Genomic DNA, 26900 nt, shown 5'->3' on the forward strand with positions numbered 1-26900 from the left:
GTGGCCTGTGCCTGTAATCCCAGCTGCTCAGGAGGCTAAGGTGGAAGGATCACTTAAGCCTGGGAGGCGGAGGTTGCAGTGAGTAATGAGCACACCAGCCTAGGCGACAAAGTGAGACCCTGTCGCAAATAAATAAATAAATAAATCTAAATTTAAAAATATATTACAATCCTGAGATTTACTCCAGGAGTGCAAGGACAGTACAATACAAGGCCTCGTATTTACTAATTAACATATAATAACTCTAAGGAGAAAAATGTTTATCTTCACAGATATTCAAAAAGGCCTTCAAAATACAACACTAATGCATAATGAAAACACGGACTAAAACTGGAATTGACAGACATGCCCTTACCATGAAAAAAGATACCTTAATTCAAGAAAGTACTGACTTTACCCATTTCCTTAATATATCAAAAATATCACAATTTGGACAATATATTCTCTTTGACTCCATAACTCACAAAAATAGAAAAATATATTAAAAAATTTTTAAGTAAAATATTTTGATTAGCTTAAATACTTATTCAGCATTAATTCATATGATTAATTAAGATTTAAATCTGCTGTTTATATACACAAGGTAATAGAGATTGAGATATAACTAAGTAAAATGAGGGGGTAAAGGGGAAAATCTAAGACCATGAAAGTTATAATAAATTCTTCATCATTTTTAGCAAAATCAATAGATACTGTCTAAAATCAAGAAATCAGAAAGTAGAAGTGCTCTAAAATTATTTAGAAATATGGTGGCCATCAGAAAAACTAATGAGAAAGTTACAAATGGTTGCTTCTTAGGAGTGAGATTATGGAAAAGGCTCAGATAACTTTTCTTTTCAACTGAAAACTCTCTGTGCTGGGCACGGTGGCTCACGCCTATAATTCCAGCACTTTGGGAGGCCGAGACAGGCGGATCACGAGGTCAGAAATTCAAGACCAGCCTGGCCAACATGGTGAAACCCTGTCTCTACTAAAAATACAAAAATTAGCTGGGCGTGGTGGCACATGTCTGTAATCCCAGCTACTCGGGAGACTAAGGCAGGAGAATTGCTTGAGCCCAGGAGGGGGAGGTTGCAGTGAGCCAAGATCGTGCCACTGCGCTTCAGCCTGGGCAATAGAGCAAGACTCCATCAAAAAAAAAAAAAAAAAAAAGAAGAAGAAAATTCTCTGTACTCCTTGTACTTTTCTACCGTGTACAGTTACAATGTTTATAATATACAAATATTTAAATAAAAGGCCTGGTACTGGGGCTAACCCCTGTAACAGCAGCAGTTTGGGAAGTTGAGGTCAGCAGAGCAGATCATTTGAGTCCCGGAGTTGCAGACAAGCCTGGGCAATATAGCAAGACCCTGTCTCTACAAAAAATACAAAATTAGTCAGGCGCGGTAGTGCATGCTTGCAGTCCTAGCTACTTGGGAGGCTGAGGTGGGAGGATCTCTTGAGCTCAGGAGGTCAAGGTTGAAGTGAGCAGATATCTGGCCACTGCCTTCCAGCCTAGGCAACAGAGTGAGAGCTTGTCTCAAAAAAATAAATACATACATAAAACGGAAGAAAGTGACTTAAAGTCTTCTTTACTTGGTATAGCTTTACTCTTGCAAACTAGGTAAGAATAAAAGAAAAAAATCAGCATTTATATTAGCATTAATACATTCATTCTCTCCACCAATATTTACCACGTGCCCACCACATGCCTCAGGCTGGGTGACGTGTTAGCCACAGCAACAAAACAGGCAGACTTCCAAGGAGCCACACAGGACCACTGGCCCTCCCTCTCTCTCCAGAGTAACCGCACCTCACAGAGCTCACAAGAATGAAAGAATATGTGGAGAAAACTGCAAAAATGCAACAAGAAAAAGGCCAGTCTGGTAACAGCTTATCATTTGATACCAAGCTGTAACAACCTAAAATCAGAAAACTGGCCGGGCACGGTGGCTCACGCCTGTAATCCCAGCACTTTGGGAGGCAGAGGCGGGTGGATCACAAGGTCAGGAGATCAAGCCCATCCTGGCTAACACGGTGAAACCCCGTCTCTACTAAAAATACAAAAAAATTAGCCAGGCGTGGTGGCAGGAGCCTGTAGTCCCAGCTACTCCGGAGGCTGAGGCAGGAGAATGTCGTGAACCCGGGAGGTGGAGCTTGCAGTGAGCGGAGATCGCGCCACTGCACTCCAGCCTGGGCGAAGAGCGAGACTCCGTCTCAAAAAAAAAAAAAAATCAGAAAACCAAACAATTATAATAAAGTTATATAGCTCTGTGCAACTGAATAAGCATTCTGACCTCATTCAATCCTTAACAACCGTGAAAACCAGATTCTGTCCCTCTGCCCATTTGAAAACTAAAAAAACAAGTTCTGAGTATGATTTACTTGACTATGGTCACCAAAATAGTAAATGAGAACTTGAGCCTCCACCTGGTCTCCCCATGAATAATAATATAATTATATTTCTTATGGGTATTATATAATTTATAAAAATAATTGTTCAATTTATAATCTATTTCTTTTGAGAAAGATACACAAATATACATATGTATTTCTTATACTGTATCACCTGTCTCTATAAGTAAACCTGAGCCTAATAATTTTTTTAAAAGTTCAATCTGCATTTGAACAACAATTGTAACTGAGGAAAACCTAAATGCTTCACCTATGTTATCACATGGCCCCACCATATTTTGGCAAAACTTAAAAGCAATCTTTGTTGAAATAAACACAAGTGAAGAATACTGATAATTTATAGTCTGCAATGCTTAATATTCACAATTTTCACAAACAGCTAATAAATTATAGATTCATAATTATTTCAAGATAACCCAGTGGGGCCTTTCATTAAATTTACATTGACATTGCCAGATTTATAGCTCTTGTGTAAACTCTGAGACTAAACACTGAAAGGCAAAAGAAGACAGCGTTAACCATAAAGAACATCTTTCCATTGGCATTTTTTTTTTTTTTTTTGAGACGGAGTCTCGCTCGGGGGCCCAGGCTGGAGTGCAGTGGCACGATCTCAGCTCACTACAACCTCCGCCTATCAAGTTCAAGTGATTCTCCTGCCTCAGCCTACCAAGTAGCTGGTATTACAGGTGCCCACCACCACACCAGGCTAATTTTTGTATTTTTAGTAGAGACAGGGTTTCACCATGTTGGCTAGGCTGGTCTTAAACTCCTGACTTCAAGTGATCCTCCCGCCTTGGCCTCCCAGAGTGCTGGGATACAGGCATGAGCCACTGCATCTAGTCTCCACTGTCATTCTTTTTTTTTTTTTTTTTTTTTTATTTATTATTATTATTATACTTTAAGTTCTAGGGTACATGTGCATAACGTGCAGGTTTGTTACATATGTATACTTGTGCCATGTTGGTGTGCTGCACCCATCAACTCGTCAGCACCCATCAACTCGTCATTTACATCAGGTATAACTCCCAATGCAATCCCTCCCCCCTCCCCCCTCCCCATGATAGGCCCCGGTGTGTGATGTTCCCCTTCCCGAGTCCAAGTGATCTCATTGTTCAGTTCCCACCTATGAGTGAGAACATGCGTGTTTGGTTTTCTGTTCTTGTGATAGTTTGCTAAGAATGATGGTTTCCAGCTGCATCCATGTCCCTACAAAGGACACAAACTCATCCTTTTTTATGGCTGCATAGTATTCCAGCCACATTTTGTGGCTGGAATGTGCCACATTTTCTTAATCCAGTCTGTCACTGATGGACATTTGGGTTGATTCCAAGTCTTTGCTATTGTGAATAGTGCTGCAATAAACATACGTGTGCATGTGTCTTTATAGCAGCATGATTTATAATCCTTTGGGTATATACCCAGTAATGGGATGACTGGGTCATATGGTACATCTAGTTCTAGATCCTTGAGGAATCGCCATACTGTTTTCCATAATGGTTGAACTAGTTTACAATCCCACCAACAGTGTAAAAGTGTTCCTATCCACTGTCATTCTTAAGCACTTTCTTCTATGTGCATTGTGCAGGTTATTCCCAGTCAGGTCTCACAGCAACAAGATGGAGGGGACAGTACTAAAAGAGGCTTTTCCAATTGAAAACTATCTTAATGTCAGCCTCAGGCCGATTTAAAATCATACCAGTACCTCATTAACATTATATGTTGGAATTTGAAATTAACTACAAAATTCCATAGCTCATTCCTGTCAACAAACTAAAGGACAATATAACTCCTTTGGAAGCAGTTTTACTAAATCTACTATACTATGAACTTGAGAAAAAGTTTTAACTCCACAACTACAAAAGCACATCACTGTTTAACTGGTAATTAAGCAGAAACACAAACCATCACAACAGTGGTTTCCTGCAATGTTTGCATCCCTTGTCAGCTCTTTTCCTGGGGAGGAAGGTGGGGGTGGGGAAGGAATACTGATACCTTACCTATCAAGCAGATAAGGCAGAGGATTTGTGCCTTACACAGAGAAGAAATATTTGACTGACACATTCTCATAAATACACAAGCATATTTTCATCTAATTTTACTGAAAGCAACAACAACAACAACAAAAAACTGTAGAATACTACTAAGAATACAGTATTGCCACAAAACCAGTGTGAGTGGTAAACACTAGAGGAAAACTCATGACAGGCTTTAATCTGCGGACAGAACATTCAGAATGTCTGTGATGTGAAATATCTGCAATATGCCAAGCACCTTTTAATGACTGCCACAACCTCAAAACAGATCGCCTCTCCTCTTTAAAGCACCAGCTAGGCAGCTCATGAGCTCTGATGATATTCAAGTCAGTCTGTGTGTTTTATTAATTTTGTGTTACGTTAATTCAGGAGTCTGACACAGAGATGGACTACCCTGCGTTTTAAATAAAGGATTACATGTAGACCTTTAGGAATGAATATGGGGACATTCCATAGCTACGAAGGCAGGCGCAGGGTGGAGTGACATGTATTCCAGTTTAGAAAGGTGATGATACGTGCCATCTATAAGGTAGGATTCTAAACATCTAACACTGATACAGAATCTTAATTGTCCAACTGTCACAGAGACACTACGTCTGTTTTCTGGGTTCAGTAATTATATAATATTACTCAACTCCTAAAACTTTAAGTACTCTTCTTCCTGCAAGCTTTCCTGGAGCAAGTATTACTGGAAATAACAGTCTTCAAAGTATAAATCACACTTGCATTAATGGTTAAAGCTCTTTCAGATATTTTATTTCATTAAAAGATCAATGAGGCTGGGCGCGGTGACTCATGCCTGTAAACCCAGCACTTTGGGAGGCCAAGGCAGATGGATCATGAGGTCTGGAGTTCAAGACCAGTCTGGCCAACATAGTGAAACCCTGTCTCTACTAAAAATACAAAACAAACAAACAAACAAACAACTAGCCAGGCGTGGTGGTGGGCGGCTGTAATCCCAGCTACTCAGGAGACTGAGGCAGGAGAATCGCTTGAACCTGGGAGGCAGTGGTTGCAGTGAGCTGAGATCGCACCACTGCACTCCAGCCCGGGCAACAGTGTGAGACTCTGTCTCAAAAAAAAAAAAAAAAAAAAAAAAAAAAATCAGTGATGTACTCTAAAAGGTCTTTGGCTCTGAAATTCTGGAAAAGTCATCTGTTTGGTCTACTGCTTCTTTGATAAATAACTGGAGCTGACAATTTTGATTAATATGTTAATTAATATCTCATAGTCACTGTCTCCAACATCCATGGTTCCAAACGTTTTACAAACATAACCTCACTGAACCCGCATAAATTTTGAGATATACTATTATTGTCTCCATTTTATACACTGGAAACTGAAGCACAAAGAGGCTAAGTAACTTGCCCTAAGACCCAAAGCTAGATAATAAACTGACCTGTTGTACCCGGGTAAGAACTAAGATGCACTAACTTTTGTGTAAACTGAGTGTGAATGGTGAAGACTGGTCTTCGTATATGTCCTGTCAATAACATAGGTAGCAACAGTTAAAAGAGAGATGTTTCTTTAAAAACAAAGGCTTTTCAAAATCCTTTAAGGATTATAAGCTCAAGATTTGGCCTAGTTTCCTAAAAACATCGAAAACCTCTTTCCCAAAAGGAGTGTTCTCCTGAGACAAGCACCAAGTGCTGTCATGCTTTTTCCTCTGCCAGTTACAGACTCTTCCACAGGGAAGCACTTCCTGACTTGAAATACGTTGTAACATTAAAATAAACTCCTGGCATGAGGTACTATGGCATTAAATTTTATCAGAGTGAATTTTAAATGTTTTGTGAATCAAAACATTTAAAAGGAGTTAGTGTGGCGCTAGCACTTGATGGTACTGTTATAACTTTTAAATGCAAAACAAAACATAATTCATAGCTATATCTCCTACACATCACATGAGAAATTCAGAAACCAGCTGTGATAAATGTCCTCTTAGAGGTTCTTGAGGACAGGGACCCTTATCTTCATGCATTTTTGCAGCCCTTTATGTATTTCTGCAGTTATGAGTACTGCACGAAACTTGTCCTTAAGCATTTCCTAAAGATATATCAATAGCCGTAAAGTACTATAATTTATAGCCAAAAGAATGAAGTTGGCAAAACAAGCTAAGAGCCCATTATGTGTGTCTTCGGAAATAAGAGTCTCAACTGAATGTGTACAGAAATGAAATCGTGTCTAGTCATGCAATGGGTTAAGTATCTGCTCTTGGTAACAGCAAAGGATCTTTCACTTTCAAAAGAAAAAAACGAAAACAGGCACACACAAAATTTCTGCCTTTCTCATCCTAAACAGCTGAATCATTCACATATTCAACAGCCCAGAAGAATTCTGGGCTGTCAGTGCGGGCTCTGCTTTTTGAGAGCTTGGAATTCAAAATCCTCCTTAAGAGAGCAAGGAAGAATTACAGGAGATTAACGGGATTCCCAAAGGGCGCTGACTTAAACCGGAGCAGCGTCACCGTTAATCAAACAGGAGGCCCTGGCTATCAATCAATCTCCGGAGAAGGAAAAATACTATGCTGAGAAAATACATTCGTTCATTATTCAAGTATTTACTAAAGGTGTACTCGGCGCAAGGCCCCTGGCGGGAGGCCAACAAGCACACCAGCTCTGGATCCGGCGCCTGGCAGCCCCCTCCCCCGCGGGGGCCACCAGCAGGCAGGACGCCCCCAGCAGCGCGTGCCAGGCGCCAGGGGCGGCCCCTGCACTGACCCCTCCGGTTCCTCCCGGGCGCGCCTCACCCGGACCGGTCTCCGGAGCGATACGGGCTTCAACGTGGCGAAATGCACCAATACGACTCGCCACGCACGGAGAAGGGGGCCCCACGAGCGCCCCGGGCTACCCCGCCCCCGGCCCTCAGGGAGCTGCTGACCTGCTAGGTAGTGGGACCCCCGCACCAACCCGGGCCAGGGCGACGGGGAAGATCCGGGGTCTCCAGAGGGCGCGTGGGGCTGACAGCCCCCCTAGAGTGTTCTAGGGGCTTCCTGGGGCGCTTGGGGGGATCTGGGGGTCCTAGGGGTTCTCTGAAAGGCGCGTGGGGGCTGAGGGTCCCTGTGAGACTCTGGGGATTCCAAGGGGGCGTGTTAGGGGATCTGGAGGGCGTGTGGGGGCTGAGGAACCCTGGGGGGTTCTGCCGGCCCTAGGGGGTCTCTAAAGTGCGCGTGGGGGCTGAGAGCCCCTGGGAGGATGCGGGGTTTCCAGGGACCCTGGGGGACCCTGTGGGGTCTCCGGAGGGCGCGTGCGGACTGAGGGCCCCGGGGCGTCCTGGGGACTCCAGGGGGCGCTAGGGGGCCCTACAGGATTTCTGGAGGACGCCTGCAGGCTGAGGGCCCCTAGGCGTGGTCTGAGGGTCCCAGAGGTCGCGTGGGGGACTCGGGGGGTCAGCGTGAAAGGAAAGGGGCCAAGTACCGAGACCCCCTAGGGCACGCACGGTCTGGCGCTCACCCAAACAGCCCTCGGAGGAAGGAGTGGGAGGCCTTGACTCGCTTCTCGGCCTCCGCCATCAGCTGTACCGCCTCACGCTCCTTCCCCGCGTTGTCCATGTTGCCAGCCGCAGCCGCCACAACCCCCTCAGCCGGCTCGCTGCGCGCCCAGGCGCCTTAGCCCTCCCTCTGGCGGCCGCAGGGGCGCAGGCGCAGGCGCGACGCGCGAGGCCTTTCGGGAGCTGTAGCCCAGGTCCTGTCATGGGGGCGGGGATGCGCGAGCCGCCTACTACAGTTCCCAGGAGGCCCCGGAGAGGGGTGTGTGTGAGCCGAGCATACGCACAGCTAACTCCCGGGACATCGGCGCAGGGGGCGTGACCACCCAGAGGGGGCCTGGGCCAAGGTGAACTTTAATCTTTTAGGTATGAGGATATGGTAAATGATCCGTGGCCTCTAGTAAATATCACCTACTCAGTAAAACTCGCATGGCAATGGGATGGATGAAGGAACAGGGGGATAACAGATTGGATGGAACCCACACCCTACATGCAAGTTCTGCAAAAGAGAATCTGGTGTAGCCACCAAAGCATCACATGCTTGATACCGCCTACCAAAAAATGAGCAACAGCTGGCAATAAAAGCCATTTTTATCTCCAAGAGCAAGACTTCCCCAATATAAGTTCAGTTATTTTTAAATCTCCCCAAACTAACTTTCTGTTGGTCCTCTCTTCCTTGGTTATAAATGAGTTGCATATATGCAATATATGCACAATCCACTCTTTTGTTGACTGAATTATATTCAGTGGATATCAACCACTGAACTCTTATCCTTTACATAATACTGGCCATAGTGGATGGATCTCCAGGGACAAAATTTGTGCCTGCCAGGAAGACTTTTAATCTCCTAGGAGAAGTATCCATAGATAGATGGAATCCTGTGCCAGAGACTTTCAGGCCTGTCCCAGAGGGAGTTATTTTTGAATACAATGTCTAGACCATTCAAGCTTGGCAGTGCTAAGGCAGAGATGCTGAGGATTTATGACAGTTTCAAACTATTAATAAATACACTCTGGGCACTGGCATGCAAAATTTTAAAAAATGAAGACTGTCTGTAGAGAGCAAGGCAAGAGGGGCCAAACTCCTAGAAAGAAAGTTGACTAAAGCACATATCACAGAGTTCATACATTTCAGGCCTCTGTAGAGATAGAAAGAAATCTCAGCTCTTCATGCAGTTTATTTACGATTACTACATGCGTTATTCTAACTTTGAAAAGCTGATCTGTGTGCTTTTGGAGAGAGAAGGAGGCAGGAAGTTGGAGGTGACCGTAAATGCAGGGGACATCAGAGAAAAACCGTAAAAAGTGAACATAAGCATTTGGAAAGCAGAGCAGTCTATGGGCATTTAATGGAGTGAGGCTAAATCAAAAACTCCTAAGTAAATCAGTGTGTTGATTAAATCAGTTCCCAAACGTGGTTTGATGCAGAAGCTCTAATGGATATTTAAGAAATACTGATTGCTAGGCCACTGGGTTTTGGTATCAAGGTCTCTTGCAGCTGGGGTCTAGAAAATGCACATTTTGAAATCCACCCCTATTCTAAAGCACACAGTTCTAGATTCTCAAATCTGTAGTCAGTTGAAAAGGAGCCGGAACAGACTGCCTCCTCGAAGCTAGTACTTGCAATTAAGAGAGACATTTTTGGTGGTTTCTGGTAATTTCCTTCATTCTCTTCTTTGTCACAGGAAATTTGTGGGCACTCCCACCATTCCGCCAGTCCACAAGAAAGCGGGAGAAAACCTTCAAAATTTAATTACTGTGTAGAGCAAGTGCTTTCTTCTCCCAGAGGCTGGGGGAGGAAATGAGGCAGGGCAGAGAGATGAACATCACAGAATAAGGCCTGACTAGAGAGACAGTTGAGGAATCCTTGAAACAAGAAGGAAAAGAAAAGGAGAAGCACCCCTGGTGTGGATCAGGAGAAGAGTAGAAGTCACCTTGGAGAAGAGCCAAAAGACCCACTGCCCACACCTGCGCTGCCCAGGATGGAACTGCCTACCACTGGTGGCCATTTACATTCACATTAAATAATATTAAATAAAATGTAAAGTTCCATTTCAGGGCTGTACTAGCCACATTTCAAGTGCTCAATAGCCACACATAGCCAGTGGCTACTGAAAGAGTTAAAAATATATCACCCTGCTGGATTGACTAAGTTAGACACCTGGTGGATTGACTAAGTTAGATGCCTGAGGGCGGTGGCTCACACCTGTAATCCCAAAACTTTGGGAGGTTGAGGCAAGCGGATCACTTGAGGTGACTAGTTCAAGACCAGCCTAGCCAACACAATGAAACCCCATCTGTACTAAAAATACAAAATTTACAAAAAATACAAAAATTAGCTGGGTGTGGTGGTGCATGCCTGTAATCCCAGTTACTCAGGAGGCTAAGGCAGGAGAATCACTTGAACCTGAGAGGTGGAACAGAGGTTGCAGTGAGCCAAGATCGCGCCATTACACTCCAGCCTGGGTGACAGAGTAAGTGAGACTCTGTCTCAAAAAAAAAGACACCTGAAAAACGACAGGTGCAAGAAGATTACTTTGACCTTTTTCTTTTCTTTTTGCATACAGAATACACACTGGATGCTTTGACCTCTTGTTTCTTTCTTTTTCTTTTCTTTTCTTTTTTTTTTTTTTGAGACAGAGTTTCGCTCTGTTGCCCAGGCTGGAGCACAGTGGTGCAATCTCGGCTCACTGCAAGCTCTGCCTCCTGGGTTCATGCCATTCCCCTGCCTCAGCCTCCTGAGTGACTGGGACTACAGACGCCCGCCACCACACCCGGCTAATTTTTTGTATTTTTAGTAGAGACGGGGTTTCACCGTGTTAGCCAGGATGGTCTCGATCACCTGACCTCACGATCCGCCCGCCTCGGCCTCCCAAAGTGCTGGGATTACGGCGTGAGCCACTGTGCCTGGCCCCAACCTCTTGTTTCTTTAAAGCAAGAGATGAAACTCCCATATGAAAGATGTCCTTCTTATACTAGCAATAAAGCAACATTTTTATCATCAAAGGCAGGAAGTTGAGTCCAAGAGAATTCTGTACAAACCCTGTTAAACTAACCCTTATCTTCCTAGTCACTTTTCTATCCAATTAACTACCCTAGCCCAAACTCCTCTGCCTCATCACGTTTTCAGTTTACTATTCTTTGTCCAATTCAGTAAATAAGTAACATACTCTAACTGCTTCTTTGGGTTTTTATTTCCTTATGAGGCCTCCCATGCCATGTAAAACTTGTATCAAATACATCTGTGTGCTTTTCTGCTATTAACTTGTCTTATATAAGTTTAATTTTCAGACTCCACCAGGAGCCTAGGTGGATGGAGCATGAGATGCTGCCCTACACTACTATGTTGGACTGCACAGAGAACAATTTTATCGTTGCACAAGTCCTAGTGGATTGCACTAGCCTCTATGTGCCTTGCTTTTCAGAAACTCCAGACACGTGTAAGAAAAGAAGAAAAAGGCTTCGGGGAGTTTCTGAGAAGTCAGAGCAGGAAAGGAGCCTGTAGCCTGAACAAGGCAGAGCCAACAGTACTGCTGGCTTTTCCCTGTGAGCAGATGGAGGTGGACACCTGGACGCTCAGACTGAATCAACACACACCCCGAAATATGATCCATCAAGACAGGCCTGAAGCTACTGGAGAACCCCAACACTAAGAAAGCCAGAGTCAGAAAAGAACAGAATCGATATGGAGAAAGGGTGTAGCCATCTGCGTGTGTTCACAGAAGGAGAGAAAGCACCAGGCAAAGATCCAGTATGGAAAGTTACAGGACATCACTGCTGCTTCACTGAAGCAAAGCAAGAAGGCTCACCCACATTCAAGGGGAGGGAAATGAGACACCATTTCCTGATGGGAGGGCCTCCGAGGATTTGCAGATGTTTTCACAGCACAACAGCTAGGTTAGAGGGAGTCCGTGCTCACCCTGGTCCACTCTGGTTGCATTGACAAAGTTGGGAAGCTGGAGCCCCTACGCTGGGGTTGGGGGACAGCCCTCAGCTCACATGGCCCTGCATGGTATGGCCCAAGGGTACCTGCCCAGGTCTGCAGTGGCCTCCTCTGATGACATCTCAGCCTTGCTTCTGCCTGAAATGCTAAGCGTGGCTCAGAGTCATCGGACAAGGTCAAACCATCTAAAGCAGAGTGTTCTACTTCAGAAGGCAGGGAAGAAGGAAGTCCATTTCAGGAGGCTCTTCACCCAAAATCGTTAAAGGAATGCATTAATGAAAATAAATCTTCCATCTGTGTGGATGAGGTTGTGCAAATCTAAGGATAGAATTTAATTGTTCTATTTACAGTGATTCTTTTCATTTTTCTCATAGACTAACAAAACCCAAGAACATTTGAATGGCACATTTCAGAGAAATAATTAAACAGCTTTTGTTAATCTCTAAAAAACTTTTTGAAACAACATCAGTTTACGTGTTTGTGTGCTATGTGTGTGGGGTGACATTTCACACCCTGTCAAAATTGTCACAAGTTTCCCCAAATGTAACTTTATTAATCTTACTTAACCTTTCCTTAAAAAATGACTTTACAAAATTCAGACCAAAAAGTTAGAAAAGGTAAAATTAAATATACACAAATATCTGTTAGGGAAAACAAAAAATGGTAAATTAAGTTAAAATAAATGCTTATGAGAAAATACATATTATTGTCATTAGTAAGTGTTCTTCTTCTTTTTTTTTTTTTTTTTTTCTGAGACAGGGTCTTGCTCTGCTGCCCAGGCTGAAGTGCACAATCACAGCTCACTGCAGCCTAAATCTCCCAGGAGTGAGTGATCCTCCTACCTCAGCCTCCTGAGTAGCTGGGACTACAGGCATGTACCACCAAACCCAGCTGTTTTTTTAATTTTTATTTTTAGTAGAGATGAGGTCTTGCTGTCTTGCCCAGGCTGGTCTCGAACTCCTGAGCTCGAACAGTCTTTCCATCTCTGCCTCCCAAAGTGCTGGGATTACGGGCATGAGCCACTGTGCCCGACCAAATATTCTTCTTTTTATTAGCTGATATAAAAGTCTACAAACAAGTTTTGAAATTAACTTAATGCCTTTATTTATGGCAAATGGGCAAAAGATCATTTTGACAATTTTTATTTATATTATATGTTCTAGGACCTTTCTTATCTATGCTTAATATAAGTTATGGTTATGAGCCACAGACACAATTGCTTAAAGGGAAAAATGGTTTATTTCCCACATACTCTTTGAATTCCTTTCACATCATTATTTAATATTACATTAGGAGAAATTTTAGGAAAAAAAAGATGCTCATAATTCTACCTACCCAACGAAACATTTTTAATTTTTTATACATATATAGTGCTATCTCATTTTTATCCATGAAACTTACACACATGTAAGTATGATTAGGAGTATGCTTGTAGTTTGTATTTTTTGTTTGTTTATGAAACATATATTTTCTCTGTTGCTATAAGTGTTTGTAATTGATTGTTAATGGCCAATAGTTGAATGAATCAAATTTCACAAAACCTTTTTCCACTGTGGTATATTTGGTTTGCATCACATCTGGCTCTTATGGAAACATCTAAGACTGTCTTGGAAAGTTAAATAATTTTCCCATCACTAAATTACACTGTCCCAGGCTTATTTAGGGTGCGGTGCTAGCATTTCTTCGTAATCAGGTGGGAAGAACTGGGTCTTCACAAATCTACTCTTAGCATGGTAGTAACTGGCTTTAAAAACAGTCAACCCTTATTTTTCATGGATTTCATATTTGCAAATTCACCTACTTGCTGAAATTAAGTTGCAATCCTAAAATCAACACTTGTGGCACTTTTGCAGTCATTCACGGGCATTCAGAGTGGGAAAAAATGTGGGTGGCCTGACACATATGTTCCAAGCTGAGGTCAAACACAGCAACACTCTGCCTTCTTGTTCCAGCTGTTGTTGTTTTTTGTTTGTTTGTTTGTTTTTTGAGATGGAGTCTCACTCTGTCTACCAGGCTGCAGTGCAGTGGCTCGATCTCAGCTCACTGTAACCTACACCTCCTGGGTTCAAGCAATTCTCCTGCCTCAGCCTCCCAAGTAGCTGGGAATACAGGCACATGCCACCATACCCAGCTAAGTTTTGTATTTTTAGTAGAGATGGGGTTTCCCCATGTTGATCAGGCTGGTCTCGAACTCCTGACCTCAGGTAATCCACCCACCTTGGCCTTGAGCCACCACTCCCAGCCTTGTTCCAGCTTTTATATTGTTAACAAGTGTCCTTTTTCACAGCCTGTTTAGTGTCACATTTTGCAATTTTGTGTTTTTTTTGTTTTTTTTTTTTAAGAGGTGGGGTCTTGCTGTGTTACCCAGGTTGATCTCGAACTCCTGAGCTCAAGTGCCTTCAGCCTTGGCCTCCCAAAGTGCTGGGATTACAGGTATGAGCCACCACATGTGGTTTCAGTTTTGTGCTTTTTTGGTTGGCGATTTTGCCATTTAAATCCCCAGGCATAGTGCTGCAGTGCTATCTAGTTCCTAAGCACAGGAAGGCTGTGAGGTGCCTTATGGAGAAAATGTGTCTTAAATAAGCTTCATTCAGGCATTTACAGAGCTCTTGGTGATGAGCTTGATGATAACGAGTCAACAATATACATTTTAAAAGACACCTCTAACTAGAGACACACATAAAACGAGGTTATATATTGATCAATTAAAAGAAAGTGTTGTAACCAGAGACTCAAGGAAACCAAGCCTTGTATTTTTCCTGGGGTCAATGGTTTAGCATTTACTACTTCTGTGTTTGCAGAGATTTTATAGAAGATAACTTCTGCAAATGATGAAAATCAGCTCCACATTGGGAGAGTATCTGGACAAAGAAATGAAATGAAGTCAGATCATAGAATCTCCCTTTCCCAATCCCTAAAAGGAACGGGTAAAAAGGTAAAAACTAGCAGCTCTTCAAGAGAATTAAGACAGAGGGAAATCGTCTGGCGCTGGCTAATTTCTGTTTGCCCCCTAGCCCCACTTGCTACCCCTCTGTTATAGTTAATTTTATGTGTCAACTTGACTGGGTCACAGAATGCCCAATATCTGTTAAATGTTATTTCTGGATAGGTCTGTGAGGATGTTTCTGGAAAAGGTCAGCATTTGAATCAGTGGACGGAGTAAAAGCAAATGGCTTCCAATGTGAGTGACACCATCCAATCCAATCCACTGAGCGCCCGAGTGGCAGATGGTTGAATTAGCTCTGCCTGGCTGTTTGGACTCTGACATCAATCTTCTCCTGTCCTCAGCGCTCCTGGTTATTAAGCCTTCAGACTCGGGTTGGAATCTACACCCGTGGCTCTCCAGCTCTCAGGCCTTCAAACTATACCATTGGTTTTCTTTGGTTTCCAGCTTGCAAACAGCAGACGGTGGACTTCGAGGCCTCCATAATTGTACAAGCCAATCCTTTATAATAAATATCTTCATATCTATGTGTTTCTCTGGAGAACCCTGACTAATGCACTTTCTCCATGCTGCTCTCTGCTCCACAACACAGGCTGCTGTGGACTCCATCAGTAGGGCTCTTGTGCCCTATAACTTCTGTTTGTGTTTGACAACAAGATGCCTAGGCATGAGGTAGAGGACAGAGGGGATTGAGATCATGGTGTTTGTCCCCTGCTCCCTCTACAAGGTGGCCAACTGGCACTCCAATTCTTTCCAGATTGTTTACCTCATCTTTCAGGCTTAGGGTTGCTGGCATGGCTGCTGCTAGCTGCAGACATTTGCCCTGTGCCCTGGGGTTTCTGTGCACCTGCACCATTGCACAGTGCCCTGTATGGAAACTTCCCTGAACTCTCCTGTTGCAAGTGTGCCTGTGCTGACTGTGGAGACCCAGACTGACATGCTCCCCAACTCATTGGATGAGGCCAGTATAACCTTGAAACCCAAACCAGGAAAGCACAATATGAGAAAAAACAATCATCGGCCAGTTTAACTCATGAAGATAGATACAAAAATTCTGAAGAAAACATTAGTAAACGTACCACGCACAAATATCTGGATGGATTATGGACATAAATGGGAAATGCTGAACTTTAAAAATTTCAGAAAAAATTATTTAAAAGTAGCTTTATGACCTTGATTTCCTAAATAAGACATAAAAATGCAAACCATGAGAGAAAAATCAATACATTCTTTCCATTAAGAATATTTTTTCATCAACATGCCATAAATAAAATGAAAAGACAACCACAACCCAGAGGATGATATTTGCAAGAAGGATAAAGAAATCCTACGAATCAGCTGAAGACAACCAAAAAGAAAAATGGGCAAAAGAGCTGAACCTGAAGTCTTAATTACAGATTTCAACAAACTCTTGGCCCTCTTCTGCTTTTGCTGCTCATTACTTCAGTGGGAAGAGCATCTGCTTACAGAAAACCAGAAAGATCTCAGGAGAAGGTGGAAGCAGGAGTGTCGCGGCCTGCAGAATCCACCTGCTTTTTCTTTGCTTTCAAAATGGAACCTGATGACTATTTAAGAGCTGGTAAACAGATACCGTGTTGTGGAAAACGTCTGCAGAAAGGAGACCAAAGCCTGGGTGAGGATGATGACCTCCCCATAAGCCCCTCCACCCTGGACATCCTTGGCCTCTTGTGACATGCTCTGACTTTTTAAGCCTTGTGATTTCTCAGGTTTCTGTGTCTGGAAAGAGAAAATGTACCCTGGGACCTTTGGAGTGATGCCAGTTTGGAACCATCTGTAGCACCGCCTTGTTTGCTGACATTCTGTGTGCCTGCCGCTGGCCTGCTCCCCAGAATCAGAAGGCATTTCCAGCCAAGGTCAGCCATGTTCTTCTGCCGCTGCCCTGGAGGCGAGGGCTCAGGGCTGCAGTGGGAGCTGCTGCTGGCAGTGTGGACTCTGCTCACCTACCCCCGCCCTGCAGCCATGGCTGGGAGAGTCCTCAAGCAGGCACAGACTGCTAACCATTCCTTCCTGGGCCATGTGTGGAGGGTGCCTGGCAGCAGACGGGTCGCAAATAGACTTGCTTTTTGCCTGGGTTATATCCAGGTCAGCAGCCAGCCTAGAACAAAATTATTTAGGGGAAAAAGCAGAGCTTGTCAAATAGTGCGACAAGCAAAAAAAGAAAAAAAAGAAAGAAAAGAGAGAGTGGAGAGAAGAAACCAACTGAGATCAGCCGTGTTATTTACAGAGGATGATTTGTTTCCCCAGAGTGATGGGAAAATTTCAGATAGCAGATGTAAGCTGATGGAGAGAGTGTCACAGTGTGACCCTTTCCCAGCACCAATGCCATATCTACTGGTGAAGGAGTGATGAAAAGCTACAGCCAGGAAACTCCCTGTCTGCAGGTTCCTCAGCCCACGCAAGCAGAGCCTGCTGGGATAAAACACATCACCATGTTCTTGTTTGTTTCCTGCTTCTCCTAGGAGCTTGACTGATAAAGAAATCCTGAGCTTGGTCGTCAACAGAGAGAACCAGGAAGTTCTGCAACTCATAGAGGGCCCCTGTGGGACAGGCACCATCTCATCCACACAGCACCAAGCCACGGGTTGATCCAACAGGAATCCCACACTTGCCATCATGCCAGGTCCAGCAGTGGCCTGTTACCAGGTTCAGCTCATGAGATAGGAGGCCTGGTTTGCTGGACTCCTGGGAAAGATACGTTCCTTCCTTCTTTCCTTCCTTCCTTCCTTCCTTCCTTCCTTCCTTCCTTCCTTCCTTCCTTCCTTCCTTCCTTCCTTCCTTCCTTCCTTTCTTCCTTTTTCTTTCTTTCTTTCTTTTTAGACGGGGTCTTACTCTGTAGGATAGGCTGGAGTGCAGTGGCACAATCACAGCTCACTGCATTCTAGACCTCCAGGGCTCAAGTGATCCTTTCACCTCAGCCTCCAGAGTTGCTGAGACTATAGGCGTGTGCTCCCTGGCTAATTTTTGTGTTTTTTAGTAGAGATGGGGTTTCACCATGTTGGCCAGGCAGATCTTGAACTCCTGGCCTCATGTGATCTGCCCACCTTGGCCTCCCCAAAGTGTTGGGATTACAGGTGTGAGCCACTGCGCCAGGCCAAATTGCACATATTTGAAGTGTACAATTTGATGAGATTTGTCGTACGTATGCATCTGTGGAATCATCACTACAATTCATACAACAGACATATCTATCACCTGAAGTTTTCTCATGCCCTTTTGCTATCCTTCTCTCCTATGCCCCTCATTCCACGGACATGAGCAGACCCCACATTTCCTGTTATTCCATTGTCTAACCAGAGCTCGTATTTTTCCCTTCTTTTATTGGCAAGAACAGGGCTTCTATTTGTTATAGCCAGCACTCCTAATTTACTCTTGTTCCATGGAAATACTCAGGCCCCTACTTTTCCATTATTTCATGGCAGTAACCAGACAACTAAGTCCTCTATTTCCCTTTGTTTTGTCACTCAAGCTGGAGTGCTTGGTGCAATCTCAGCTCATTGCAGCCTCGACTTCTCTTGGGCTCAGGCGATCCTCCCACCTCAGCTTCCCGAGTAGCTGGGACTACAGGTATGTGCCACCATGCCTGGCTAATTTTTGTATTTTCTGTAGAGACAGGGTTTCATCATGTTGCCCAGGCTGGTCTGGAACTCCTGGGCTGAAGCAATCCTCCAGCCTCAGCCCCCAAGCGTCAGCCACTATGCTCTGCCCCTATTCCATGCTGTAACCAAGCTCCCTGTCTCCCTTTATACATGCACCTGACCAGAATCGTATTTTTTCCTGATTCCATGTCCACAGAGTCAGAGATCAGCGTTCTACTGCCACAAGCTAAGGAATGCCAGTGTGACCTGTTAGGCCCCTCACATCTCCTTCTGTAGCATAGCCAGGGCCTATGTTTTCCTTTTCTTCAATTAAAATTGCAGTGACTCATTTTCCTCTTTACAGACGCAACCAACTCCCATGTTTCTTAAGCAGATTTATTGTTTATGCTTTGAGCCCCACATCCATGGGGTTTCGAATACGGCCCAACTAATGTTATTTTTCCTCTCTATGGGCCTCAGTCTGACAGGAGTATTCCAGGTGTCCAGGGGATGCTGAGATGACCCAGGTCTGAGTGGCCTCCCCGATTACTCAGAATCCTTCATTATCTATTCTACAGCAAGTGGCCCTCGGCAGCTCAGGCTCAGGGAATTTCAAACATATCACCTCCACCGGCTGGACAAGTCCTCTCGAGACAGGCTCTGGGGCCAAGGGAGGATGTTGTGACAGGTGCTAGCAACATTGTCATGATGGAAGGTGGCCTGGCTTCCGGGACAGGAGGGACCTGACCAGGCCAAGGGTTAAGTGTGGGTTCAGAGTCACAGAAGAATCACGAAGAAGATGTTCTTATGCACCTGACACCTGACTTGGGAGCAGGTTCTTTGCCTATATCCAGTTAGTCTCTACCACAACCCAAGAGGAGTCTTTCTCCCCATTCTCATATTACAGATGAAGAAACTCAGCATAGGGAGATGAGGTAACTCTCCCAGAGTTCCCAGCGAAGGACTTGAGCCAGGACAGTTGGATCCTAAGGCTCTTGCTTCCCCCCTCCTCAGCACGCTACTTTTCATAGAACAATGCTTTATTTACTTTTGGACATTTTAACCTTTATTTTGGAATAATTTCAGACTTAAACAAAGGTTGCAAAAATAGCGTAAAGCATTCTCATATACCCTTCATTCCACTTCCCCAAATTTTAACGTATTATACAATCACAGTACAACGGTGAAAACTAGAATATCAACATTCACACAATACTATTAACTAATCTGCAGATTTTATTCACATTTCATCAACTATTCCACTAATGTTTTGTTCTGGTGGGATTCCATTTAGGGTGTTTTTCTGCTGCTTTTTGTTTTTCCTTTTTTCTTTTTCTTTTTCTTTTTTTTTTTTTTTTTTTTGAGACAGAGTCTCACTCTGTCACCCAGGCTGGAGTGCAGCGGCGCCATCCCGGCTCACTTCAGCCTCCACCTCCTGGGTTCAAGCGATTCTCCTGCCTCAGCCTCTCGAGTAACTGGCACTGTAGGTGCATGCCACCACACCCAGCTAATTTTGTATTTTTAGTAGAGACGGGATTTTACCACGTTGGCCAGGCTGATCTCGAACTCCTGACCTCTGGTGATTCACCCACCTCAACCTCCCAAAATGCTGAGATTACAGGCGTGAGCCACCGTGCCCACCCAGTAAATGTTTTTAAAATAGGGCACTCATGGACTTTTGGGGGTAAGTGACACCTAATCTTCAGGGGTCTGCAGGATAATTTCTAAATGGGGCTCACAGCTTATTCGTCCCTCATAGGGAGGCTGCAATTACCTCACAAAGCTCCACTAGGGTCACAACAAGGTAGCAAAAGCCAGGGCAGGGCCTGCAGGTACAGGGGGATCCCGCAGGCAGAAATCTGTGGTGGGTGGGTGGCAGGTGAGCAAGGAGAACGTGTCTCTAAAGGAAGCACAGGGAACAGGTGGTGGCTTGGTAAGACAGTTGGAGCCCAAGGTAGGTAAGAAGAATGTACCACCTCTTGCTCCATATGACTGCTTCCTTATATCTCAGTTCAGATACTACCTTCTCCATAAGGCCTCCTCCCTTCCTGTAAGTGATGCTTCTCTATGACCCAGATCCTACTGCAGAGCACTGGAGGGGCTGTTCTGGGGGCTTTCTTCCCTGAGACCTGTGAAGGCAGGGAGAGGGGCTTGCACACCTTGGCAAGTGTTTAAAAATTTTGCTTGCCTGGATCACCAAAGAACTGAATGGGTGGTGTAAATGGGTAGAAAATGAACTGACTGGAAAGTGAGTGACAAGGTTCAGTTTGAATCTCTGTTTAAATGCAGGCAGGCCATCCCCCAGGAAAGCCTATGTTGGTGAGGGTCACCGTGGGAGAACGAGTGAGCTACTGCCTGGCACCACCACACCCTGGAAGGTGCAGTTGGGAAGAAGGTTTCCGAGGCTGTAGACATGGGGATCAGATGCTGGAGAAACCCCCTGCTGCTGCTGATTGCCCTGGTCCTGTCGGCCAAGCTGGGTCACTTCCAAAGGTGGGAGGGCTTCCAGGAGAAGCCTATGAGCAAGAAGAACATGAATTCAACGCTTAACTTCTTCATTCAATCCTACAACAATGCCAGCAACGACACCTACTTATATCGAGTTCAGAAGCTAATTCGAAGTCAGATGCAGGTTTGTACTTTGCTCTTCCCAGACATCAGCAGGCCCCGTTCTTGCCCTTTCAGACACGTGAGGATTCTGGGGTGGCTCCCGAAACAACCGAGCAGTGGTTCTCCGTGAGGTCCCGAGTGGGGAGCATTTTCACTTGTAGTGGGTCCATTGTAGAGTTGTTCAGATTCCAGAATGTCCTCAGCCATGCTTCTAAAATTCTTTTCTAAGGACTGGCACGAACTCTAACTCCATTACACTTAGAAACAAAAATGTTCACTGAGGATTGAACTCTTCCTTCCTTCCTTCCTTTCTCTCTCTCTCTCTCTCTCTTTCTTTCTTTTTTTGAGATGGAGTTTCACTCTTGTTGCCCAAGTTGGAGTGCAATGGCATAATCTCGGCTGGCTGCAACCTCCACCTCCCGGGTTTAAGCGATTGTCCTGCCTCAGCCTCCCGAGTAGCTGGGATTACAGGTGTGCGCCACCACGCCTAGCTAATTTTTTGTATTTTTAGTAGAAACAGTGTTTCACCATGTTAGCCAGGCTGGTCTCGAACTCCTGACCTCAGGTGATCTGCCCGCCTTGGCCTCCCAAAGTGCTGGGGTTACACGCATGAGCCACCACGCCTGGCCAACTCTTTTTCCTTGGGAAGAATTGCCTTTCATTCTGATATTTGACCCTGCCAGAGTGACAGCAAGGATGATTTTGCTCCCTTTAAAGTTCTCATTTGGCAAAATACAAATATTCTCTGTAGGCCTGTAGCCCCCAATATTTTTTCAATGTCCAGGGTTGTAAAATTCAAAACTGGGTTTTGTGTGTTATACAAACTTCACAGTACCGAGAGGGTTTATTCTGGAAGTGGAGGGGATGTGAGAAGTAGGGTTCAGCCAGATCACCTCACCTTCTGTTTTACATATAAAATTTCTCTGAAATATATTAATTGAAGGATAATAGAAGAAAGAAAAGTTGTTTGGGAACCATTTTTATTGGTCCAACATTTCCTCAAGGTCAGAATAATAAATTATACAGTCACCCTTGGTGTCCATGAGGAATTGGTTCCAGGACCCCTCAGGATGCCCACATCCACGGATTCTCAGGTCTCTTCTGTAAAATGGAATAGCATTTCCACATAACCTATGCACATCTTCCTACATATGGTAAATCATTTCTAGATTAATTATAATAACTGGTACAGTGTAAATGCTATGTAGATAATTATTATACTGTACTGTTTAGCGATTAATTACAAGACAAAAATGTTCAGTATAGAGGCAACCATACTTTTTTTTTCCTGAATATTTTGATGCACAGTTGTTTGCATCCACAGATGTGGAGCTCATAAGTACAGAGGGCCGACTGTAGAAGTTGGGGCAGCAACAATGCTACGTCCTAGTTCAATTAGCTGGATTTGGGAAAACACAACTGGCTATGGGAAAGCTCTTTGGCCAGAGAGTAAGGCAACTGTAACTGAGAGAACCCGCAAGGAGGGAGTGCAGGGTGGGCAGGACCAGTCAGCGTAGGTCAAATCCTTATCCCAATGCAGACTGTCCCGCGGACTAGCTCAGTGAGGCACTACTACCACAAGATGGCGATGTTGTCCATTTGGTTCTTGGTTCTTCCTCTCTTAGTTGAGACCCCAAGGAGGCTTGTCTTGTGAAATCAATCAATTACCATTAAGTTAGCTGTTAAAGAATAATGATGAGCATTTGATGTCATTCATATTGATAAGGAGACAGAACAGGCATGCCTCCTGGTAGCTGGGTGGATCTTGGCATGGGCCTCTGGGCACCTCCACACCCAGACGATTGTGTCTGTCCTTACACCTCACAGAGGGAACAAGGGCAGGCATGGAGGGCTGTCAGGTGCCTCTGGGGCTTCACGCCCAGCTCCTTCTGATTGAGGCTCTTGGTCAAGTGACATCCAGACTCTCCAGGCCTCAGTTTCTTCACCTGCGAAGTGGCTCAGAATAGGAGGGAAGTACTTAACACAGTGCCAACATCTAATAGCACTTGTAAAAATCTTTGCCGTTATTACTACTACTCCTGTCATTATCAAACAAATAAGTCTAATAATGAATAACTCTGCACACTGGAACATCACTTACAGTGATGACTGGTGGTTTAGTTTTTTCTTACATTCCGAGCGTGCTGAAAGTCAGTGTGACCATGCCTGGCACAGCCCTACAAATGCCCATGCGTGGATGGCCCCTGCATGCATGGGTGCTGGGAGCCTGGTACTGCCCTCAGGCCTAGCCCCCCTGCTGCCCTGTCCCAGTATTTGCTAAGGGTGTCTTCCTCCCAGGAGCAGTGTGGGCACTCTCTGCGTCAGTCACCACCCCAGAGACGACCAAGCCCTCTCGATGGGCTTGACCAACAGTGACAGGGCAAGGCAGCAGGGAGCCTCCCAGAGCTCCTGCACTGGTGAAGATCCACTAATCCACGCATCTACTCAGCGAATCCAGCTCAGAACCGGACAGGGAACTGTAACCCCCAAGCTCTCTGTTAGAGTCTCCCTTCTGGGAGTAGGACCTCCCTGCCCACAAGGGCTTTTCCAGGCTCCAACCCCTGTGGGGTTCACGGCCTCACACTTGATCACAAGTGAAAGAGCCATGGGGAAATCCCTGGCGTGCGTTCTCCGTGGCTCGTGTACTCACCACGCCTCCTTCCTTCATTTCTGTACACGCTAATAGGAAACTGGCATTATTCTCCTTGTTTCCTAGATGAGGAAACTGAGGCTCAGGAAAATGGAGGGACTCCCCCATGGTGACAGAGTCTGCAGGGGATAAAGCCAGATTTTGTGTTCTGTCACTCTCCTAACACCGAATCTGCTTCAAAGTAATGCTGCAGACACTTTGCTAAAACATTTAATAATTTATAATTATGAAAATATTTAAAATGTATTTTATGCATTAAGGGAAATGCATGCTTCCATTTAGCCCACATAACAACTCCATGAGCAGGCACAATTGTGATTTGTACTTTGTAAGTGGAAAAGCTGAGGATGCTAAGTAGCTTGCTCAAGGTCAGTCAGTAAATGGAAAATGCGTGCCCCAAATCAATTTGATTTCAAAACTGTTTTTAACTGTATTGTTAAGCTGCCTTCCGCTAGGTTGGTCAGGAAGGACAGCAGGGAGACAGGAAGTGGTGGAAGGGACTGGGAGGGTGGGGACAAGATGCTGACTCTGTTGCATTATGAAGGCCACATGAGCCAGCCTGGGAGTGGCCTATGGTGGCCAGGCAACCCAGCTTGATGTTACCTCTTCTGTCCTGAGGATGGAAAGGAGGCAGGTGAGAAGCTTTCTGTGGCTGCTGCAGCAAACCAACCTATGACCAGGGGCTCTGGCTGCCATTGCCCTCCCTCCAGCCAGAAGTAGGGAGAAGGGAGCCCTGCTTTTGGTGGGTAAGCTCCGGGAACAAGGACTATGGCTCTGGGGGCTTTACTCTCAGTCCTAGCTTCTCCAGGAGAGGTTCATCCACCGGATGCTTGGAGTCCACACTAACAGCACAACTGATTCTCTGCAGCTGACGACAGGAGTGGAGTATATAGTTACCGTGAAGATTGGCCGGACCAAATGCAAGAGGAATGACACGAGCAATTCTTCCTGTCCCCTGCAAAGCAAGAAGCTGAGAAAGGTGTGTAGTAGGAGTCATCCCAAAGGGACCTGTGAAGTGAACATTTTAAAAAGCAACAGCTAGCAGTTGGCAGTTTTTCCACTTATGTGGATTGGGGCCAGCTGGGGCCCAGCCCTGGAGCTGCCTGCACCTCCTAAGGGGGAAAGAGGGAGATTTTATATTTGGGCTGGTACAGCCCTGCACCCAGGCCTCTAGTCGCCTGAACCTGTCTCCAACCTGGCCCGCTCCCCAGACCCTCTGTGTGAAAGTAGTGTTTGCCTTTCCTTGGGGTCCTTCTTCTGTCTTCTCCCTCCCTCTCCAGGTCTCTAAGCATTGTCCAATTTCTTCCTTGTTCCCTCCTATTTTTCCTGGTCCGTCAGTGGCACCCCTTGAAAGCTGGCAGATACAAGTGGCTCCCCCATGCCTAGGGAGGTGCAGGAGAAGGGGACGATGCTGTTGCTCCTTGCTGGCCTGCCTGGTCCATATCACAGGGTTCTGCCAGGCCACAGGCTCCAGCTGCATCTGCTGTGGGTCCCAAGTGGCTGGGTAGGGGGAAGACAGGGTGACATTCCTGTTGCAGACTGGCCCTCCTTTCTGTTTCTACCCTTGACTGTGGGCAGCTCCCCTCTCTGCCGATGGGGTTCATGAGCAGCCACAGGGACAGACCTGGGGAACAGGCGCCCGTTGCTCGCCTTTGAAAAATACTTCCCCCAAAGTCTGTTTTCTTTCTTCTTCCACAGAGTTTAATTTGCGAGTCTTTGATATACACCGTGCCCTGGATAAACTATTTCCAGCTCTGGAACAATTCCTGTCTGGAGGCCTGAGCATGTGAGCAGAAACCTTGGATGAGGGCTCAGACGATTGAGTTGTGCACTGGCTATTATTAAACTGTAAAGGATCATGTCTCCCTCATTGGGGTCTCATTACACATGCACACACACACATGCACACACACACATGATTGTACACGCATGCACACATGCACACACCTTCACAACCCCCATACACAACGCTCACACTCACGACACCCTCACACTCTCACCACTCACACACAGGCACACCCACTTTAACAGCCTCACACACTCATCCACCCGCCCAGCCGCTCACTCATACATGTCAAACACATGCACACTCACTCACACACACTTTCAGTGGTCTTCAGGGGTTGGTACAATCTTTTCTTTCTGTCTTTTTTTTTTTTTTTTTTTTGAGACACAGTCTTGCACTGTTGCCCAGGCTGGAGAGAAGTGGCACAATCACAGTTCACTGAAGTCTCGTCTTCCCCGGGCTCAAGTGATCCTTTCACCTTAGCCTTCCAAGTAGCTGAGACTACAGTAGCACACCGCTATGTCCAGCTAATTTTTTTTTTTTTTTTTTTGAGATGGAGTCTCGCTCTGTCGCCTAGGCTGGAGTGCAGTGGCGCGATCTCGGCTCACCGCAACCTCCGCCTCCTGGGTTGACGCCATTCTCCTGCCTGTCTCCCAAGTAGCTGGGACTACAGGTGCCCGCTGCCATGCTTGGCTAATTTTTTGTATTTTTAGTAGAGATGGGGTTTCACTGTGTTAGCCAGCATGGTCTCCATCTCCTGACCTTGCAATCTGCCCGCCTCAGCCTCCCAAAGTGCTGGGATTACGGGCATGAGGCACCACGCCCGGCCATCCATCTAACTTTTTAAAACACTTCTTTTTGTAGAGACAATATCTCCCTTTGTTGCCTAGGCTGGTCATGAACTCCTGGGCTCAAATGATCCTCCTGCCTCAGTCTCCCAAAGTGTTGGGATTACAGGCGTGAGCCACCGTGCCCACCCAGCTTGTGTAATTACAATAGAATGTTCATAATCATTGGGGAAACCTCATCATTCTTTCTTTTTCAAAGAGACGGAGTCTCCCTCTCTTGCCCAGGCTGGAGTGCAGTGGTGTGATCTCTGCTCACTGCAAGCTGCGCCTCCTGGGTTCACGCCATTCTCCTGCCTCAGCCTGCCAAGTAGCTGGGACTACAGGCACTCACCACCATTAGCCCGCCCAGCTAATTTTTTGTATTTTTAGTAGAGATAGGGTTTCACTGTGTTAGCCAGGATGGTCTTGATCTCCTGACCTCGTGATCCGCCCACCTCTGCCTTCCAAAGTGCTGGGATTACAGGCGTGAACCACCATGCCCGGCTTGAAACCTCACCATTCTTTCTACACCACCCCACCTCTCTATGGCTTTTCGGAAATAATGGCAACTTGAGGGAGTATTGCTAAAGAGAAAGAATAAACACAGAGCAAGAACCTCAAACTTGACAGC

At 45.4% G+C, this 26900-nt stretch overlaps 2 protein-coding genes across 4 annotated transcripts in view; one reads left to right on the forward strand and one right to left on the reverse strand.

Annotated features, from left to right (window-relative positions):
* Positions 1–8055, reverse strand: part of LOC105486763 (NSF attachment protein beta) — a 50677-nt gene extending 42622 nt beyond the window's left edge. The window contains exon 1 of one of the 2 annotated variants that reach the window (XM_011749820.2): positions 7880–8055. In XM_011749820.2, coding sequence (XP_011748122.1) covers positions 7880–7977 — 98 coding nt within the window. In that variant the 5' untranslated portion in view covers positions 7978–8055. The remainder of the gene's footprint in view (positions 1–7879) is intronic. The other variant, XM_011749819.3, reaches the window with a different exon arrangement.
* Positions 8056–20195: 12140 nt separating this feature from the next.
* LOC105486762 (cystatin like 1) lies at positions 20196–25517 on the forward strand. 2 transcript variants are annotated; one of them, XM_011749817.3, is made up of 4 exons: positions 20196–20350; positions 20686–21028; positions 24525–24635; positions 25355–25517. In XM_011749817.3, exons 2-4 carry the CDS (start codon positions 20810–20812, stop codon positions 25436–25438), a joined length of 414 nt encoding a protein of 137 aa, XP_011748119.1. In that variant the 5' UTR covers positions 20196–20350; positions 20686–20809; the 3' UTR covers positions 25439–25517. The 2 variants fall into 2 exon arrangements, with proteins under 2 accessions (XP_011748119.1, XP_011748120.1); XM_011749818.3 differs by having other exon boundaries at positions 20202–20354.
* Positions 25518–26900: the final 1383 nt, after the last annotated feature.

Source organism: Macaca nemestrina, chromosome 15, assembly GCF_043159975.1.
Source record: "Macaca nemestrina isolate mMacNem1 chromosome 15, mMacNem.hap1, whole genome shotgun sequence".
In the NCBI taxonomy this organism is placed as follows: domain Eukaryota; kingdom Metazoa; phylum Chordata; class Mammalia; order Primates; family Cercopithecidae; genus Macaca; species Macaca nemestrina.